Source organism: Micropterus dolomieu, linkage group LG20, assembly GCF_021292245.1.
Source record: "Micropterus dolomieu isolate WLL.071019.BEF.003 ecotype Adirondacks linkage group LG20, ASM2129224v1, whole genome shotgun sequence".
Taxonomy (NCBI): Eukaryota; Metazoa; Chordata; class Actinopteri; order Centrarchiformes; family Centrarchidae; genus Micropterus; species Micropterus dolomieu.
This window is the reverse complement of record NC_060169.1, coordinates 15,677,024-15,696,553: the sequence shown is the minus strand read 5'-3', so window position 1 is coordinate 15,696,553 and position 19,530 is coordinate 15,677,024. Positions and strand designations below refer to the sequence as shown.

Below are 19,530 nucleotides of genomic sequence, written 5' to 3'. Positions count from 1 at the left end.
CGGGGGGGGGGGGGTTGGAAAGTTGATGAAACGTGTGACAGTGTCTGGAGCTGAAAGTGGCATAATTGTTTCCATGACAATTCGGCTGATTGTCACGGGCCAAAATCATCAGCATTGATGCATTTTTCCTGTGACAAATAAACAAAGTGTCATCACAACCTTCAGTTTAGATGAAAACATGGGGGGGGGGGGGGGGTTGGAAAGTGTAAAGTCAGTGGTGAGTTGACGTCCCTCACCAACTCGCTGACAAAGGTTATGCCTGCACTGTGTGACCCCAACTGATCAAGTGCGCGTCGTCAAATAATTTAGAAACATTCTTCTTCTCCTGAAATATTCGCGCATGTCTCTGTCTCCACAGTGCCATCACAAGCCCCTACTGGCAACTCCTAACCACTTGAGAGACCTCTGGAGCTGTCTTAAATAACTGGGAGAGTAAGTTTGTTTATTAGCTTTTAGAAATTTGCAGAAACTTGCTTTTATTCTGAAGTTTGAAAGCAGGAGTACATCTCATGAATTCTCAGCACTTAAGACGAATATGGCACTTTGAGAAGCTTGATAAATATCGGCCCTGTTTCATAATAGTCTGGAAAGACTTACCTTAGAGTGTGACCTGCGGTCAGCATAGCAGGCCCACAGCAGAGTGACCAGGTAGAGGCCGAAGAAAGCGCACAGCAGTGCCAGCACCACATAGTTCTGAGACACAGTGGCAAACAACTCTGCTGTTCGAGATAGGTCCACTTTGTTCGGCATCACAAAGAAGGAGCTCCCAAAGAGAGTCAGGTGGTTACAAAGACACTGTGTTTGCTCTGGAGTGCTTTTCTCTCCCACCTGAGACAAAGACAGCACATCACTGTCTGATATACAACAACTACTAAACAGTAATTAAGTACATTTACTCTGTACTTAATTACAAATTTGAGGTACTTGTGCTTTCCTTGAGTTTTTTCTTTTCATATCACTTTCTACTTCTATTCTAACACATCTTAGCAGGAGATACAGCACTTTTCAATTTACTACATTTATTTGACTGCTTTAGTTACTTGTACTTTTCATATTTTGTTATAAACTACCAAAAATTTAAGAACAGCTGACACGATTATTAGATTGACACTGACATTAACTGCCAAAAAGTTTAAATGTTAGAGAAATTTTTCGGGTAAAAAAACATTTCATGGTTCCACCTTCACTAATGTGAAGATTTGCTGTTTTTCCTTTTAAATTATTTTAATTAGTTTGTAATAATTTTGATCTTTGTAATTTTGGTTAGATAAAGCAAGCATTCTAAATGTGTCACTTTGGGCTCTGGGTAATTATGATGGCATTTCTCCCTATTTTTAAATTAATTAATCCATAAGAAAAATAATCATTATTTGCCCTCCGAAACAAATAGTTAATTGTTAAGCTCCCCCTCAACAATTACAACAGTAAAGTCCTGCGTTTACATTAATGCACTGGAGTAATAATAATAATAATCTAATACATAATAGTATAACAGTCACAGGACAGTATTCTTTTTGCAATAAGAACTTTTACTTTTAATACTTATAGTACATTTTCCCAATTATACTGACTTTAGTAACATTTTCACTGCAGGACATTTTTGGCTAGTGTATTTTTAAATTCTGTTTGTCATGTCAGGAACCTCTGACAAACATAACCATACTACTTTATTTTATCTACTAGTCTAAGTAGATATAATAAGTCTAATAGTCTAATAGTTAAAAATACTAAAAGTATCAAAAGTAAAAAGTTACTTTTGATACTTTAGTATTTTTAACTATTAGACTTCACTTTTAATGGAGCAAGGGTATCTTTACTTTTACTCAAGTACAGGATTTGTGGATTTCATCCACCACTGCTACTAGAACTGTACATGCAGAGTCAAAACAATACAGCCAAATTAATCCAGTTGGAAACTCACCTTGCAGCCATCAGTGCTCCATGTTTCCCTGTCTTTGTTCCAGTACAAGCACTTGCTCATAAAAGAAGTGATGATCAGTGTCAGGCCCGGCTTCCAGGTGGAATTGAGTGTGATGTTAACATACCAGACACCAGGGGTCTGCTGTAACATCTCTGGGGTTATCATATAGCGATAGTCTCCTGTTGCAAAAATCAACTAACATAAGTTCATAATCTAAAATCAATTAAAATAAAACAAATGAAACCCTTTTTCCATCTGATTTTATATTTTTAGATGTATTATAACACAAGTAAAACAAATAATGCTAAATTCGTTTGGTTCTATTTTGTGTTGTTATTATGCTTACCTGGGCAACAGTGATCCTATTTCTACACACTGTTACATTAGATGACTAAAAACAACAGAAATCAGAGGTAAGGCTATGAAGTAATATGTCAATGCCTGCTTGCAGCGGCAGTTACCTATTTGTGTCAAGGTGGTATTCGTGGTTCTGCGGCCTGAATATGAACCATTAGGTGACCCTTTAGACAGCACTAGAACTAAAGACACATTGGCACTGGGCATCACGCTGAAGAAGATGGTCACATTAGGGTCTGAGACTTCGAAGATGGTTATCGCTTTTGTGTCTTTCTCCAACACAACAGTAGTGTTCAGCGGTGTGGACGCATTTGGCTGAGGCAAATAGATCTGGAGAAACAAGAGAAAGCAATGTATTACTACTATTAAAATCAAACTTATGGACATAATTGCAAAATTAATGTGTGGTATTTTTCCCCTTGCCAATAAAGTTGTTAGATTAAATTTTTTGCTCAAAAATGTGGAAAAGATGAGGAGACGGACTATTTAATGAGTCTTGCCCTTGATATATTTTATATCTTAAAATTGCATTTACTTTATCAGTAATATAACATAATCTTGTGGTAGATATGAAGGTTAAACTTTTTGATTATGTAAGTTTTACAATATAAAAGTATTTGTATTTTATTAAAGTTTTATATAAACATCGTCACATTAACAAATCAGATGACTTCTATATATATCATCATAATAATAACATACAAATCAGATGTATATTCCTACAGTAACATGCACCATCACCTAATTAACAAGCAACAGATTAATTCTCAGACACATGCTCATGGTGTGTACTTTACAAATAGGTAATTGTTGGACTTGTTGGCATATTTATTTGCAAGACACAACAATAAAAAGCCTCTTCGTTTTCTTCTCAGTTGTAGTCACCACCTTTTCTCCCCATTTTGGATGGGTTAGCTCTCCTTTTTTGTGGTCCTTCTCACTGCTAACTCCACTGTCGATCTGGGAAGGGTGCGCACAGTGATACAAATACAATACCCAATTCTCAGGTTGGCTGTACCTCTATCATTTCTGTCAGGTTTGCCAGCTTTATATCTGAGACTCCATCACTAAGTATAAGGCTGCAAACAATTCCTGAAATGTTGTCTGACGGATGGGGATTCACCAAGAATGTAGACATCTAAGAATTAGAAAAGCTCTGTTAAAAAGTCTGCAACAAAGATGCAAAAACACACACATGATGATGGGACACACTGACCTGAGAGATGATTGCACTATACTCTCCAAGCTGAGACTGCAGTGCTGAATATGAGGGGAGTCTGATGAACGTCCCATCTTTCTCTGACCCGAGCACTACATTGCTGATTTCAGCAGGTTTAGAACTGGGGGAGTGGGGGGGGGGGGGGGGGGGGGGGGGGGGGGGGGGGGTTAGAACACATTGCATAACTGTTTTAAAATTTTTGCCACATTTATATGGTTAAAATTAAAGAAAAGTAGCAACAGAAGAAAGTGAAAGTCTTATACTGACCTGTTTTGATAGATGGTGCCTGATGGGTACCTGATGATAAACTGCTGTGTACCATTAGCGCGACCCAATAGCAAGGAGATTGTCCTAAAGATCTCAAAGATGTCCTCAAACAAATTCTAGAGAGGGAAAAAAGAATGCACCATCACCTGACTATGATAGCCATAATGTGTATGATTGCTTAAAGCTGTCAGTCACACATTCCTTTGAACTTACAGTAGGGTTTGGGTTAGTCTGGATGTCACATTTTCTCACTGAGAGAATGTTAATGGCAGTGCTACAGTTGATGATGTGACTGATAATGTTGCTGTTTTGGATAGCAAATTGTGGTGTCAGAGCTTTAGTGCCTCCCAATAAATACCTAATGAAGTTGTCCTGTAAAAGGGAAAAACAGACAGCATTTAATGTGCCGTGACAATTACCAAAATGGAATACTTTCCACAGGCTCTCCAAAGTGAAGGTACCCACCCTGCTTTTAGCAGTCGGCTCCCCTTCTGTTGTCTCCATTCGCAGCAGTTCTTTATCCGCTGCCTGTCTCAAAAAAAACAGCACTTGTGAACTTTGAGGTATAATTAACAAAAGGCCAATCACTGTACCATTCAGTGAGCTTCATGATTCACGGGTCACTCTGTGTGTAAAATAAATCTCTCACCTGGAGAAGGGCGACAATATTTCTAACATACGAGCCCATGTCAGTTGAATCCCTTTTGAGCCCTGAAATCAGAGTTTGTGTGTGTGTGTGTGTGTGTGTGTGTGTGTGTGTTTGAGAGGAAGAGAAAGAAAGAGAGGCAAATACACAAATTCAGTTGAATGACTTTCTTGGTTGATTGAAATAATGCGACACATAATGTTTCAATCTAACTTACGGGATCTGGCTGCATGACTGGATGCCATTGTCTTCTGCAAAGAAAACATGAACAAAACTAACAAATTCAGTGGGTGTTTACATGGCTTCTTACTGACTCTGAAATGTGACTCTTACCTTTGTGTTGGATGATGACCACAAATCTTTAAAAACAAGAAGGACACTTTTAACAATGACATGTTGCAAATAAAATGCATATTCATTTAAAAAAAGAAATCAGCAAGACAGAAAGGAAAGAAAGAACACTTAAAGGAAGAATGAATGGAGTTTAAGCAGTAATTAGGAAGCTGTTGTTGCATACTGTGGGTGCAGAGGAAGCCTCGTCTCTGGTTGCAGTCAGATGTGATGAGATGAAGAGGATTCAGCTTCATGTATGTGCAGTTGTCCTTTGAGATGTCAACATTTTCTGCTTTAGAAAGAACACACACAGACACACCATTAGGAAAAGCCAGTGAAGACAAAAACCATTAGGGCTGCCACTATTAATTAATCTGTCCGATATTTTTCAGACTAATTAAAGTGTCAAATACATCAAGTTCACAGAGCCCAGTGTGAAGTATTCATATTGCTTGTTTTGTCTAATTAACAATCCAAAACCAAAATATAGTTATTTTTAGTTAGTTTTACTTTTATATTTATACCAAATGTATCAATTATCAACATTGTTGTCCATTAATTTTCGGTTGATGGCTCCAGAAATGAACAAACACACATGTCAAAAGATAACAAGTGAAAACTTATACAGACAGCTTTAAAGGTGTGAGTGCTTCAGTGACATAAAAACAAAAACTTGACAACTCACAAAATGTCAAGGAGGGGGTAAACAATATCTTTCAGTCAAAAGTGCCTCAACTCAAGCCAATCTCAACAGCTTTGAACAGAATCAGATGAAACTTTTATTGAAGGAGGTTGCCTATGATCTAAATATTTTTTACAGTAATTTCATGCCGCAATTAGTACGTTATGGTAAATACATCTAATTTATTTTACTAATTTCTAAATATGTCAAGTACTGACTTTGTATTGTTTATTGTTTAATTGTTGTTTGAGAAAATATCTTCTGATTTGACTTGATACCATACACTCACACACACACTCACACACACACACAGAGTCCAAAAAATATTGATATTCAGATTGTGTTGGTACCTTCAATAAAAGATTTCAGTTGAAACCCAGCCTTAGTCAATGCATGCAAAGTGAGTTGAATTTTGTTGTACTGTGAAATAATTTCTAATGTGTGCCCTTTTCTCTTTAAAATGTTGAATATCCTTTGGTCACAAAGCCTCGCCGCTCTGCATGTAAACCTTTGACGGAGGGTCTTAAATAGACACTGCCTGATTTTAAGGATCAAGCCAAAAGCACAATAAATTACAAAAATAAAAATACATAAACAAAAGAAATGCTGTGTGTGCGCATTTTACTCACTTATGGCGGGTCCCTGGTACAGCCCTTGGACCCCCTTTCCCAGCCACCAGGTGAAGTTGCTGGTGTTTCTCCCTCCGGTGATGTTCTTCAGGAAGATTTTGATTGGGATGGTCATCGCCTTCAGGAGTTCCCCTCCTTGCTTTTCACAGCTGCTCTCAGCTTGGGACCAGGTTTTGGATCCCCCAACAAACTCATAACAGACATTTTTGAAAACAAATTCACACAACGCAGGGGAGTTGTTGCCTGGACAGGCCTCAGACTTTTCCGGGAAAGATAGAAATCCAACTGAAATCCACAAAAAGACAGCAATTTGGAGTAACATGCCCATAGTTACTATAATGCACAGAGTTAAAGCACATAGTGCTGCAGAAACTGCGGCAAGAACAGCAACTGAGCAAGATAACTTCTGTCACTCACATGGAAATTAGGGAGCTTTCCCCAGAAAAACTCTGCATATGTTCTCAATAAATTAGGAAAATCACTGCAGACACTCAAACAAGATGCAAAGTCAAGGAGTCACTTGGCATCAGTGAAGGTCACACAAGCTGATCCTTCCATCTGCTGCTGACCAAGGACAGGTTTCAACTTTCACTTTGCTTTTAACATGTAAAACGTTGCCTACATTATTATCATGCATGCATGATAATAATACATTCTTAAAAATAAGTATCTTTTTCTTAAGTCAAATCATCCTGAATGTCCACGCTCTTGAGAAGTGCCTTAATTTAATTTAATTTGATGGTAAACATCCCTGGATCTCCTCCACCTCCCCGTGGTAGAGATATCGCGAGAGGATGTTGAGGAAGCTGTGTCCACGTGTGGTTTGTGTAACGTGAGGAAATGCATTCAGTGCCCTTAACGCAATGACAGGACCGCGTCCATGGCGGGACATGTGAAGGTAAATTAAGAGACGAATGTTTTTTGTTTTTGGCAGAATCAATTAAATCGAAACGTCGCCACGAAACTTTATGTTGTGTTCCCGATTGCTAGCTCGGTTGATCCGCCTAAAAGTAGCGTTAGAGCAGGAAACACTCCAGGTTAGCGTTGCAGCGTCCTTGCATATCACCACAGAAACACATGTAGTGGTGGTGTCTTTGCTATTATTTGCTTTCCCTTTGATTAAACTAGGGTGGTTATTGGAAGAAAATTGCCTAAATATTAAGGTTCATGTTTTTGGGATGCTTAGTTTTCAGCTATAACACACAGACTAACGTTATAGTCCCCTCCAAAGGAGGTTACCTCTAATCAGATATCAGGACGACAGCTGATTTATTACTGAGAGAAAATCAGTTTCCATAAACTGTTTTCATTCAGCTAATAGCAGGCAGTGGTGGAAAGTAACCAAGTAAATTTACTTAATTACTGTTACGTTACAATTCTGAGGTTTTTGTACTCTACTTAAGTAAATCCAATTTATGCGATTTTATACCTACTGCACTATATTTCATGGGGAAATGTGCATGTACTGTTAATGTACTTTTTACTTTACTCCCTTTTCTTTAACTGCTACAGTTACTAACGTTAGCTACTTTGATTTTTACATAGAAAACTTACCGTCAAGTTATTAGACTTCTCAACATTTCAAATTTCACAGCACTGTACACATAAGACAGCACACAGTAACAAGATACAAAGACAACAGTACACACAGGCCAGTTCAGTGAGGCCAATTATTTAAGGCGGCTATGGCTGTGGGGATTAGACTTTTCCCAAAGGGAGCCCTTCTGGAGCTCAGTGCTCTGTTCCTCCACTAGAGTAAGATGGTGATTGAGTGGGTGTGTGATGTCCTGTATTACTGAGGTTGCAAGGCGTGCAGTGCAGCCTTATCGTTCAGTTCTGTGAGGTTGGATGTGGGGAAACCAATTATCCTGGCGGCTGTGTTGGTTGTTGTCACAAACTGGCTTGGGATGTGCAGGAGGACTTTGCCATGGGCTATTAAAAACCACTCAGAGATCATTGGTACTCATCTACCGAGCATCAGCAATATCTGTTCACCCTGCTGCCGTCTGGCCAGAGATACAGAAGTATCCGCTGTCATACCACCAGACTTCAGAGCAGCTTCTTCCCTCAGGCTGTGAGACTCCTCAGTTCATCTTCAGTACTGCACCATGTAAACATATTATAGTCACCCATCTACTGTATATCATTTTTGTATATGATGTTTTTGTGAGTAGCATAAAGACAGCTACAACTTTATCTTGTTATACAACCCTTTGTTGTAAAATGATGTAAATAAATCCTTGTACTTTGAGTTTGGCCCGATGAGTAACAGATAACATGTTAAAGAAGCAGAACAATAGGATGGGTTGAATAATACTCTGTAGAAGGAGATGGATAGAGTCCTATAAGCTTGCGGATGAATTTGTTTTTCTTTGTGTTTTTGCATGTCACAAGTGTGTTGCTCAGCCATTTTAACTGTTTGGTTATTGATGACAATGGGATGATAAGGTGAGGAGGGATCAGTTATTATTTCCTATTAAATATGACCACAGACCCTCACAGGTTTTTTTACTTACAGTATGTGTCTGATCGCTATGCTGGGTTTTCCCTGAGGTCATCATGTACTTATAAGAGTAAAAAAGATAAACATGAGATCCCCTTAAGTCACACATATATTTTTTATCTTGCTGCACAAAGTAATAATTTGTGTGTACAGATTTTAATACAACGTGCATAAGATAAAAAAAAACATCTCTCTGGACCTTTAAGGCTCCATAATTGGCACTTAAAAAGGGGCCATTTTGCATTGTGAGTACTTTTTACATTTACTTTTATTTGTACCCGAGTATTTTTACACTGTGGCATTGTTACTTGAACTTAAGTAAAGGTTTGGAGTACTACTTCCACCACTGCTAGCAGGTTTTATATTGTTGCTCCTTGTCTGGCTTTTCCTTAATATCTGATTTGTTTTATGGCATCCACATGGTTAAGCCTAAAATGAACTCAGATGCGACTGCCTTAAATCTTAACAACAAACACTGATTTTACATCGTACTTAGTCTTTGTATGAATCACATCAGCTATCTATAACCTGGCTGATTGTGTGCAAATTGTTGAAGATCGTGGATTTCTTTTGGAAAATTGTTTTTGTTTTCTAAGCCGCAACCGTGCCACAGCAGAAAGTTTATATAAACCCACTGTACAACCAGTACCACGGCACAGACAAAGTTTGGGACCATCTTGTGAAGAGCCAGGTAGTATCCTCAAGACCAAAACAGAGATAATAGGAAAGTAAATTTCTGTCCACCTAATAGTAGATGGACAGAGACTAAGACATTTGTCATACCAACTTCCTAAGGCGGTGAATGTTGTCTTTTAAGTTGATTCTGCCCTTAAGTCAGTTAAGTTGTGTGGCGCTGTGCGGAGATAAGCGAACTTCATGCACTCTTTACAATAACTGTAAAGTTGTAACTTGTCCCTTTTAATACCAAGTGACAGGTGCAACAAATCTACCATACTGTAGTAATGCCAGAAAGGTCTTTTAATCACTTTTATTTTTATAATTGGTGTAATTATAACCTGATCAATACACCTGTATTGGTTGAATGATGAATGTAGCATACTGCTTGTGAGTCTGACAGCATCTTCTGCCTCTAGTTAACTCGTCAAGTAACATAACCAGCGTCAGATAATCTTCAAAGTGGCTATAATCAATATTAGAGCCAGATATTTCTCTCAGGAGTTAGTAGAGACCGAAAACGGAGCTTAAAGAGATTATTGGACTTACAGACATCTGGTGACCAGAAGCATGACTCCATATAAATGACAATGTTGGTCTGTAACTGCTTGATGGGTAATTATGCCACTGTTGGGTAACAAGTTCGCTATATGAACTTGTGATGATATGTCTTGTTTCCGCTGCCCCAAGGTGGCCAGAAAAATTAGTTAATGCTCATTGACTAGAAAAACAACAGACACCAACGACGTCCCTCCAATAGAGCTTTTCCGCAGCAGATATCTTTCATTAATTTCATTAAAAGTGGCTCAGTTCCATCGGTGTCCCATTGAAATCTTTCTGGTGTTTTAGCATGCTTGATGTCATGTGGGATGGCCATGCGGTTTCTTCCCCCCGTACCCTACCCCACATCCTCTTTAGATATTAACCTGATCATTTAGCAAAACACTGTATACAAACTCTTTTCATACTTAAATGTGGGAATTGGATTGACGCAATTATGAATTCTTTTATTGAACTATTAGGGCTGTTCACAGTAACAAATGTCTGAGTCCCTTTTAACAGTTTTATGTATCATTTTCACGCTCCTGTCAACAGAAGCAGCTTAAGGACGCACTGAAGGTCATCAGCTCAGGTAGCCTTCTGTTTGTCTCCTACCTCACTGCGGTTGGAGATGAGCGTTTCTATGCCAATCAGCTGATGCCCCTTCTGCAGAAGATTGTGGGGGCAGAGACGGCACATGTGTTGGCAGTGAAGATGATAGGTCTGGGTCTGGTTCCTTTGAACCGCTACAAGGACCCTGCATCATTGGTACACATGTCACTTTACTTTCTGCTCCTGTGACATTTCCTGTTAACATCAGAATGATCTGAGTCACTGTAAGACTTGTTTTTATGTTTCTACAGGAAGTGAATGTCCTGGGATTAAAGTTCAGAAACCCTATTGGAATTGCGGCAGGCTTTGACAAGCATGGAGAGGCCATAGACGGGTTGTACAAGGTGGGTTTCGGCTTTGTTGAAGTGGGCACTATCACTCCCAAGCCTCAGGAGGGGAACCCCAAACCACGTGTGTTTCGACTCACTGCGGATCATGCAATTATTAACAGGTAAGATTTTGATAAGCTTTTGTGAAAAGAATAGACAATGCAAGGAGTATGTTCAACTGATTGTACACAACAACATGTAGGGCTGGGCGATACGTTTAATACGTACTATCAACATCATCCTACTACCACATATGCCAGCTCTAACTGATAGCCTTTCTGCTTCTGCTTACAACCACAATATATCACTGTTTCTCAGCAACGTAACATAATTGTGATTGGCCAAGGTGCAAAAATTTGTCTTGTGCCCCAAAAGGCACACTCCTGTACACACGGGTGTACAGACACACATCGACACCACGCAATTGCAACCCTGCAGCTTTTGATGAGCACCACGGACAGCAGTCGAAGTGCCAAGTCTATAAAAACAAATCTAACAGCCCTGCTCTGCACTCAAACCACCATAGCTGCTGTCTCGGACTATCAAACAACCAATATAGCTTTAGCCAGACTACAGTAACAAATCAACTCAAAGTAGCTGACACAGTGTCTCAATAACCACAGAACAAAGAGCAATCAAGAACAGAAAAGCAACTCATTATAATAATGCACAGCATGGAGGACAGCATCTGATCATGTTCCACGCTGCATTTGGTGCTTGTGTGCCCTTGTAGTCAGCTGGGGCCCACGACTAAAACAAAAAAGCCTAATTAATTAATACAAAAACACTACAATAAATCCCACCTTCATGAAGATGTTTGCAGGGTTGTTGTATATGTATTTTAATAAATTGGTAACTGAGTGTATTCTCTATTAGTAAAACCACAAATAGCATCTTGTAAGCAACATATAAGAAAATGATTTCCCCTCCATATTGAATTAATTAGTTTTAATCATTTATGAATAATGTTATAATAAAATGTTGCAACATCTAATCTCACATAATCGTACCACTTAAGTTTAATTTCAACACATGCCCAATTTCTTCTTTGCCATCGTATGTTGCATTTAAGTCGCCAATGTTTTGGGTAAATGCATCATAAAAGCCTGAGCATCATAAAAGCGAACATTTGCATGAAACTGTTGCTTGGTGGATCATGTAGATGCTGAATTCAGAAGCGATTCATGGCTTTTTTTCCCCTCATCTTTTGAATGACCATGTTCCGCAGCTTAACACCCTGCTTTTATGTTACGTCTCACAAAGAGCAGGAGACAGTCTGTGTTACTGTATAATGTTCCTTTTCACATCGCTCCATATATTCAAAAAGATTATGCTTCCTAAAGGTTTGCTATTATAGGGTTCACGTTAATTAAGCTCTGAATCAGAGTTCATGGGTTTACTTTGAAATTTTAGACAGTGAAATGGGTAATTTATGGTAATTTGTGTTTGAGTTATTGCAACAGACACTTTACCTGTGAATTAAAGTTAAGATATACTGTAATTAATACAGCAGTACAGTATTTCCACAATACACTTTTGAGACAGTGCTTCATCTGCTTAATTAGTTTATATGTATATCCCATTATAATGTCATGACATTATTATTATTATTTTTATATATATATATATATAATGTTCGTTTTGTGTGTGTGTGCTCGCACTTCTCACCAGATATGGATTCAACAGCTGTGGTTTGGCAGAAGCACAAGAAAGGCTGAAGGCCAGAGGCGCACAGCAACGTAAAGGTTAGCAGGCTCCTTATATGATGAGTTCTCATCACCCTGTTATTTATTTTTTATTTTCAAAGAAAATGTTGCTTTCAGTTTTATCGCTATAATTAGTGTGAGAAAAATCTGTCTAAATTTTTTTGTGGTGTACATTTATTATTTACTAATCTACTTAGATTCCAATAAGGAAGCCAACTACTAAATGCATATATGGTTAAATACACTATTCTGTTCTGTTTAATGATCTTGACCTGTCCTTGTCTCTTATTTTTCATCCGATCATACCTGCTTACAGCCCATTTAGTGCATGAGCAGCCTCTGCCCCAGTTGAGTCATGTGCATGACACAGCCTGTGTTTGTGGTTGTCCGAACTAACCTGTGTGTGTGTGTGTGTGTGTGTTTGTTTGCATACGTGCGTGTGTCTGTGTTTATAGCTGGCCTTCCCCTGGGCATCAACCTGGGGAAGAACAAGCTATCCCAGGACGCGGGGGCAGATTACTTGGAGGGGGTGAGAGGGCTGGGCCCACTGGCTGACTACCTGGTGGTCAATGTCAGCAGTCCAAATACGCCAGGTCTCCGGGATCTACAGGGGAAGGCTGAGCTCCACCAGCTCCTGCACACGGTAGGACTGTCTGAATGTTCATAAAATCAATAGATTGAAAAAATCTTAACACAATAAAAAATCTTCTGGCCTTATTGCTCGGCCTTTTCCCTCACAAATAATTAAACTATTTTAAAATTACAAATGAACAAAAGTCGTCATATACAGTAGATCCTAATTATAAAAAGGCCTTAAATGACTTTACAGAGAAAATGACCAGCGATAGCATCTTAAAGAACATTACAAGCTTGACAAAATTATGTAACCAAATTAGAAGTAAGAAATCCTGGGTGGGCCCAGCTGGCTGGCAGACTCAAATTCAGGAAATGTTTTGCTTTGAACATGATTTCTTTTTTGTTAAATGGATCTGCCAATGCCATTATGATTGCATTGTGCGTGCAGAAAAATTTATTTATTTAGTTGATATTTACTTATTGATAAAGATGAATTAATATTATTTCCACTGTGTTTTTACTTTAGCTTCTATGGCTTCTGCAACTGTAGCACAGCCCACCTCCAGTAAGGAGCAAATCCTGTTTTCCCTCGCAGCAAAGAGAAAATGAGTCAGGACGGGGTTAATGAACGTCAGAGAGCAGTGAGAAAATATGTGATGAAAGCCCTACACGCTTTTAGCACAGTAAATTCTCCGTAGTTTAGGTATAATACTGAGTGAAATTAAAAACAGAACATATTTCTCAATACCCCACCAAATAAACTACCTAAGCATATTCAATAAGGAACTCGAAGGGATTCAGAATTGATAAGCAAGTCCAGAACTTGATTCAGATTTGTGAAATCCTATCAAACCCCACCCCGAGGTACATGCCAGAGTTTGAAAGAATCCTTTGAATTTGAAAAGGGGATGTGTTCAAGCTTAAACTTGGTGTTAAATTGCTCATTAAACAAAATAATTATTCTGTGTTTTTGCTGTTGAGCTCATCATCCATCCAATTAAAGGCTGAATTTTTAATCCTTCCCAGTCTGAAGGCTTTAGATCTTACAGCACAGTACACTGTATTTCTGTCTTAGTTTCCTGTTGTTGTAGCACCCTCTGCCCCCTCACCTGATATACTCACATGCTCATACAATCTGCTCAGGTGCTGAAGGAGCGCGATGCCCTGCGGGTAGAATCCAAACTTCCAGTCCTAGTGAAGATTGCTCCTGACCTCACTGCCCAGGACAAACAAGATATTGCTGATGTTGTCACTGAGGTTGGAAGTTGTTCATTGCAGTCCTTTCCTTTCTTCATTTCATTTAGATTTTATTATTCTAAATAAAATTTTTATTCCATGAGATTTTTTTTAATTCTCTATAATATTGATATGTTTAATTTCAGCTGTATTTTGCATATATGGTAAATAGAAATGCACGGTGAGATTTAATTCAGATAGATTTGTAATTCTCGCATTTCAGAATGTTAATCTAACAAGAAAAATACCAGGGGGAAAACTGTTACAGGTTTTACATTCTGTCTCTCTGTTTTTGTCATACTGCTCTGAAAGTCAGATGGCCCTTACTCACAATTGCCTACTTACATGAGTTTTGCTCTTGTTAATGCAGGCAAATATGTCACTCATCCCTGTCCTCTTCTTGGTCTATGTTTCTGTGTTTGCAGCTAGGAGTGGACGGTTTGATGGTGTCTAACACCACAGTGTCCAGGCCAGACACGCTTCAGGATCCGCATAAGTCTGAGGTTGGTGGGTTAAGTGGCCAACCTCTCAAAGACCTCTCTACTAGCACTGTCAGAGAGATGTACAACCTCACCAAAGGTAGTTATTTACTCACCAGTATTTTTGGCCCTTTTCCAATAACTTGAGTTTCAAGAAAGTGCATATAAAATATACCTAATACTTAGTAATGTTTTTGCAGGTAAAGTAACAATTGTTGGAATCGGCGGTGTGGCCAGCGGGCAGGATGCTATGGATAAGATCCGTGCTGGTGCATCACTGGTCCAGCTTTACACAGCTTTGACCTACCAGGGTCCGCCTGTAGTGACGAAGATAAAGCGAGAATTGGAACAACTTCTTAAGTGAGTAGGACTCAAGCCTGGGCAAATAGTTTGGTGGAGGTTTACGGATATTTGGTTCCTTTTTAATAATTAAAAGTGGAGTAAATGTTTCTGGAGAAAAACAACAACATGACAAATACCATGATATAGAGTGGACAACGACACAGAATGTAATGTAACTAGCATTAGCTGGGTATTTGGGTTAGAAAACTGTCGCTCCAGCTGCTGTGAAGCTTACATGCAGAGAGGACGAAACGGTCCCAGAGCCAGCACACCAGCTCCAGGCAGCTATTATAGCCAACATCACAATAATAGTATATCTTGGCAAACGAGAAAGTAAGCTGGATGTCTGTGGGCAACTCATTTAACATTACCTGACACACAAATCATGGCTAAAACAGCTTGAGTAGAGTTGTGTGGCAGGGGTCGGGCCACTTTGTTTCCTATTTACAGAGCCAGGGCTGAGCACAAACAAAAAAAAAATTTTTTTTAGCGCACTCACAGAACAGACAGGTAGTGGACTGTGAGGAAATATTTGCCGAATTTGACAAAAAGACATGTATTGGATTAAAATCGCTGACCCCACCTTTGAAGGATAGTTCTGATTTATTACAACATTGTTCCTATCATTGGAAATAACATTGCACTGACCAAGCGAATTGCTGAAATCTGTGAGTACATTACAGGGGATGAAAAGCAGTCAGGCAGATTTTAAACAAATCTCCAGGTCATCCAAACTTATTTGAAAGATAAATTAAAAATAAGGTAACTCACTCTTGGTTTTGCCTTCAAATAATGTGGTTCAGATAATCCGGCTAAACCGATGGCTTTTATACAAACTGTAATCATTTTGCCCCATCTGACTTAGTGTTGTTTTCATGTTCCCAGATCTCAGCAGTTACTTTGAGTTATCATAACTGGTGATAAAATGATAGCTCAAGCTGTGTAAATAAGACCTTAATATTATCCTTTAATGTTGTTTTAAAAGTTTTCTCTCCAGAGTTTTAGCATCAGCCAGCTCACACAGTAGTGTTTGACAAACGCTAGTGCAACTGCGTGGGTAATGAGACAGTTGTGGTCAAAATTGCTTGCAAGTCATGTGTTTCGCAAAGACTTACAGCACAATTTTCCTCTTGTACTTTTATCTTTCATCTATGGAAATTTCATTCCCTACAAACATATTTTTTCTTTTCAGAGAACAAGGTTTCAGCTGTGTATCAGAGGCAGTTGGAGCAGATCACAGGGGAGCAGATGGATTGACTCATAAGTAGAGGATGCAGAAAGAGATGGTAAATGTTAACACAGCACCTGTAGCCTCCATCTCCTCCAGCTAGGCAACACGATCCTCTGCTTTTCCGGAACTGTGACGAATGCTGAGTATTGGTGTTTATCTATCTTGATTTCCGGGATAAGATAGGTCTGAACTGGTTGTTGTTGAAACCGCATTTATTTTGGTATTTGTGTTAAGTGTAAGTGCTGAACGCACCAAATCTCAGCGTCTCACCTTTACTTTAACATTCTGGTCAAGTCAATAATGAGAAGTCTTTTATGTATCTACACATTAAAAAACTGAGGTCTGTTTGTAACTTCAGACGTCCATCCTTTGTTACAGTGTAACAGCAGTAAATGAATCTGAAGTGCATATTGACACCAAAGTGCTTAAACTCTTTTTCCACTATATTCAAAAAGTATTCTGACATGATGATTTACAGAATAAATAGCAAAAACTGTTTCTTATCCTGGAGGAATTTTCTAATACAGAAGTAGAAACGTACATTAAAATGTTGACATTGTATTATTCATATTCAGGATGTTGCTGCACAAAAATAAAGTCCAATACAATAACGGCTCAAATGTTATTTGGGTTTAGGATCAAGGTATTTATTTTCTCCTGTAGCAGGACTGTTTTTGAAAAGTACTCTTGTTTGAAGGTACTGTCAGTTTCATCCCTGGCAACAGAGATACACTTGATTTCCCAAATAAAGCCCTGATGTTTTTCTGATTCACTTCCATGCTTAGTGAAAGTTATGATTTGACATAAGTGCAAATTGGAAACTTTCTACTAACGTAATTAATTGTCCAAAATGCTGCTTGAAATGCTTTCATACAAGAGAGCCATGTGCCATTTGCAGATGTCCCATTACATAATTTCATGTATTTCTGATTTTCTTTTTTCTGTTTTACTGCCATCTCAAGCTGACTTTGTAGCCATTGATTCAGTATTCTGTGTGTAAAAGTTTGAAAATTTGTTCCAGTGTGGGAGATCCACGAGTGGAATCAAACCGATGACCATAAAATAAAGCACTTGAAGAATTGTTTTGAATTTCCTTTCACAACCTGTTTGGTAATCCCTGAGTTATGTTGCATGAATGAGAGCGTGAGGTTATTTAGTCCAACTTTACATTATCTGTTTATTGTCTATCAAAAAAAGACTTTCAAAACAAATGCATTACTAAATTTTGCATTTTGTCGGGTTAAGTTGGCTGTCTGAAACCATCCTCTTTTTTTCCTTCACCAGGAGAACTTCAAGCAATAATCAAAGAAACGTGCCATTTTTTCATTGTATTAAAGTTACAAAAACTCATAGGCTGTGGCATGCAATGTGTTCTCTGACATGATTAGAAAAATGGACTTGTTTTGAATCTGAATGTACTTGCACAGTGTGGTGTCCCTGGGTTTTGGCAAACTCAGTTTTGTTGTTGTATGTGGAGAACAGCACGTGTTAAGGCGAATAATTTTCTGCTGTAGCAGGACTGTTTTTGACACAAAATATGCTTTAAGGTACTAAAATGTTAAAAGAATAAATAGTTACGCTGTGGGAAGAACCAGTTTTTAATTTTAAGATAAACTTCTGAGTGTAGTCAACAAATTTTTATAATCATCCGTAGCAGCAGCAGACAGCAGAGTTTAGATGATTTAAGAGATTTTCAGCCTTGAAAGAACTAAGATGACTTTTTTTATGTTCCCTGCAGTCATAGAGAAAGCCCTTCAAGTTCTTTCCCTCAGCTCAACTGTCACTCCCCTCTGTTGATACTAGCTAAGGGTATCTGGGTATCATCCCACTGGTGGAGGCTGTTGCTTTTATTGTTGGGTTTTTCTCACTCATTAACACATTGGGATGTCTTTGTAGCCTATCACAATACCCGCTGCTAATCCAAGAATAGACAGTCATTAGACATTGTCTGTGAAGGCAGCAGCACTGTGAGGATCAGCTGTGAGCTGATGGGCGCCTCCTTCTTCCTCTCCTGAGGCTGTGTAGACTTGTGTCCCGTATGGGTGGTGTCACAGGGAGGGGAGGTAAGGCCTAGCTAGAAGCAAAACTTCAAAACTGATGGCCATTTAGATGTACGGTTTCCTCTTGTGACATCGATCATAGCTAGGAGGCAGCCACCCCCAGCCATCTTCTCTGTCCCTGAGATGCTATTTGTGCCAAGTTTTGATACAATCTGAAAGCTAATGGGGGAAAGAGAAGGTCAGCGCTGGTGCCATATCCTCATGAATGAGCATTACACAAATATCTACTATCGTATGTAGCATTCGCATGTTTTGACAAGGTCAATAGTCCAAGCATTGTTTTATTACCACATTCTGTATGTTGTGTGACTAACCAACACACTAATAAAATGTTGTCAGTGGAGAGCAGATGTCTTGGTTATACAAGGCCAGTGAAGAGGAGGGAATTTGTCCTTGTTTTTACTGCAGAGGGAGAAAAAACAAAGAAGGAAAAACGGCAATGAATGAAGTCAAAATACACATTCTGCTGTTATAATACCTGTATGGAATATGTAACCAAATTAATGCTAATGCAGACGACCAGTGGAGGAAGTTGAGTGGTGTTTGATCTACATGGGTTGGCTTTTTTCCTCATTGAATAATAAAACTACATCACTCTGCTAGGGCTGCAAATAATGACTGCTATCATTATCGATGAGACGATGTTAAGTTTATCAAATTTCAGAAGATAGCAATTTCCCAGAGACCAACACGATCTCTTCAACCTGCTTGTCTTATCTGTGAAGTTTTGAAGGATATGAAACAGTTAATGGTTACATTAGAGAAAATTGGAAAAGGCGAATGTTAGGCATTTCTGGCCAGCAAGGAAGGCTTTTTTTTTTGACCAAGCTATCTAAAATGTGAGACGCCCAGGTTGCACTAGCAGCGTGCAAAACGCTTCAAACAACTAGAAAAAAAGACTGCAAAATCCTCAGCCTTGTGGCGTGACTAATGACTGCTAACGATTACATGATTATTACAATTGTTGATTATTATCTGTTGGTTGTTTTATCTATTTAGTGACAAAATGAAATAAAGTTAATTTGTTAACTTAGGTTTGGGAGCGGGGCCACGCCTCAACCACACCTCTAATCACCTGTCAAGCCTGTCTATACATGTTCTACTCAGCCTGCCCCATCTGTCTCAGATTGCTCATCCCTCCCTCCATTCATCCCTACACACATCCACTCATCCTCTCTTCCCTCATC

The 19,530-nt window shown here is 38.8% G+C and overlaps 2 protein-coding genes across 3 annotated transcripts in view; one reads left to right on the top strand and one right to left on the bottom strand.

The window, feature by feature from the left end:
• The window catches only part of pkd1l3 (polycystic kidney disease 1-like 3), a 17,112-nt gene extending 10,545 nt beyond the window's left edge, over positions 1-6,567 (bottom strand). Inside the window, exons 1-14 of the mRNA XM_046033255.1 lie at positions 6,472-6,567; positions 6,055-6,339; positions 4,928-5,035; positions 4,744-4,769; positions 4,628-4,661; positions 4,414-4,475; positions 4,230-4,292; positions 3,978-4,136; positions 3,765-3,880; positions 3,495-3,618; positions 3,297-3,416; positions 2,383-2,608; positions 1,922-2,100; positions 598-828 (exon numbers count right to left, since the gene is read on the bottom strand). Of these exons, the coding sequence (XP_045889211.1) occupies positions 598-828; positions 1,922-2,100; positions 2,383-2,608; positions 3,297-3,416; positions 3,495-3,618; positions 3,765-3,880; positions 3,978-4,136; positions 4,230-4,292; positions 4,414-4,475; positions 4,628-4,661; positions 4,744-4,769; positions 4,928-5,035; positions 6,055-6,169 (1,563 nt within the window). The 5' untranslated portion in view covers positions 6,170-6,339; positions 6,472-6,567. The remainder of the gene's footprint in view (positions 1-597; positions 829-1,921; positions 2,101-2,382; positions 2,609-3,296; positions 3,417-3,494; positions 3,619-3,764; positions 3,881-3,977; positions 4,137-4,229; positions 4,293-4,413; positions 4,476-4,627; positions 4,662-4,743; positions 4,770-4,927; positions 5,036-6,054; positions 6,340-6,471) is intronic.
• A 274-nt stretch (positions 6,568-6,841) lies between these two features.
• On the top strand, positions 6,842-18,691 carry dhodh (dihydroorotate dehydrogenase). 2 transcript variants are annotated; one of them, XM_046033598.1, is made up of 10 exons: positions 6,842-6,952; positions 10,328-10,540; positions 10,636-10,835; positions 12,385-12,458; positions 12,875-13,062; positions 14,139-14,252; positions 14,657-14,810; positions 14,911-15,070; positions 16,245-16,338; positions 17,568-18,691. In XM_046033598.1, the coding sequence occupies exons 1-9, from the start codon at positions 6,935-6,937 to the stop codon at positions 16,318-16,320; spliced, it is 1,197 nt and encodes a 398-aa protein (XP_045889554.1). In that variant the 5' UTR covers positions 6,842-6,934; the 3' UTR covers positions 16,321-16,338; positions 17,568-18,691. The 2 variants fall into 2 exon arrangements, with proteins under 2 accessions (XP_045889554.1, XP_045889553.1); XM_046033597.1 differs by lacking the exon at positions 17,568-18,691 and having other exon boundaries at positions 16,245-17,364.
• Positions 18,692-19,530: the final 839 nt, after the last annotated feature.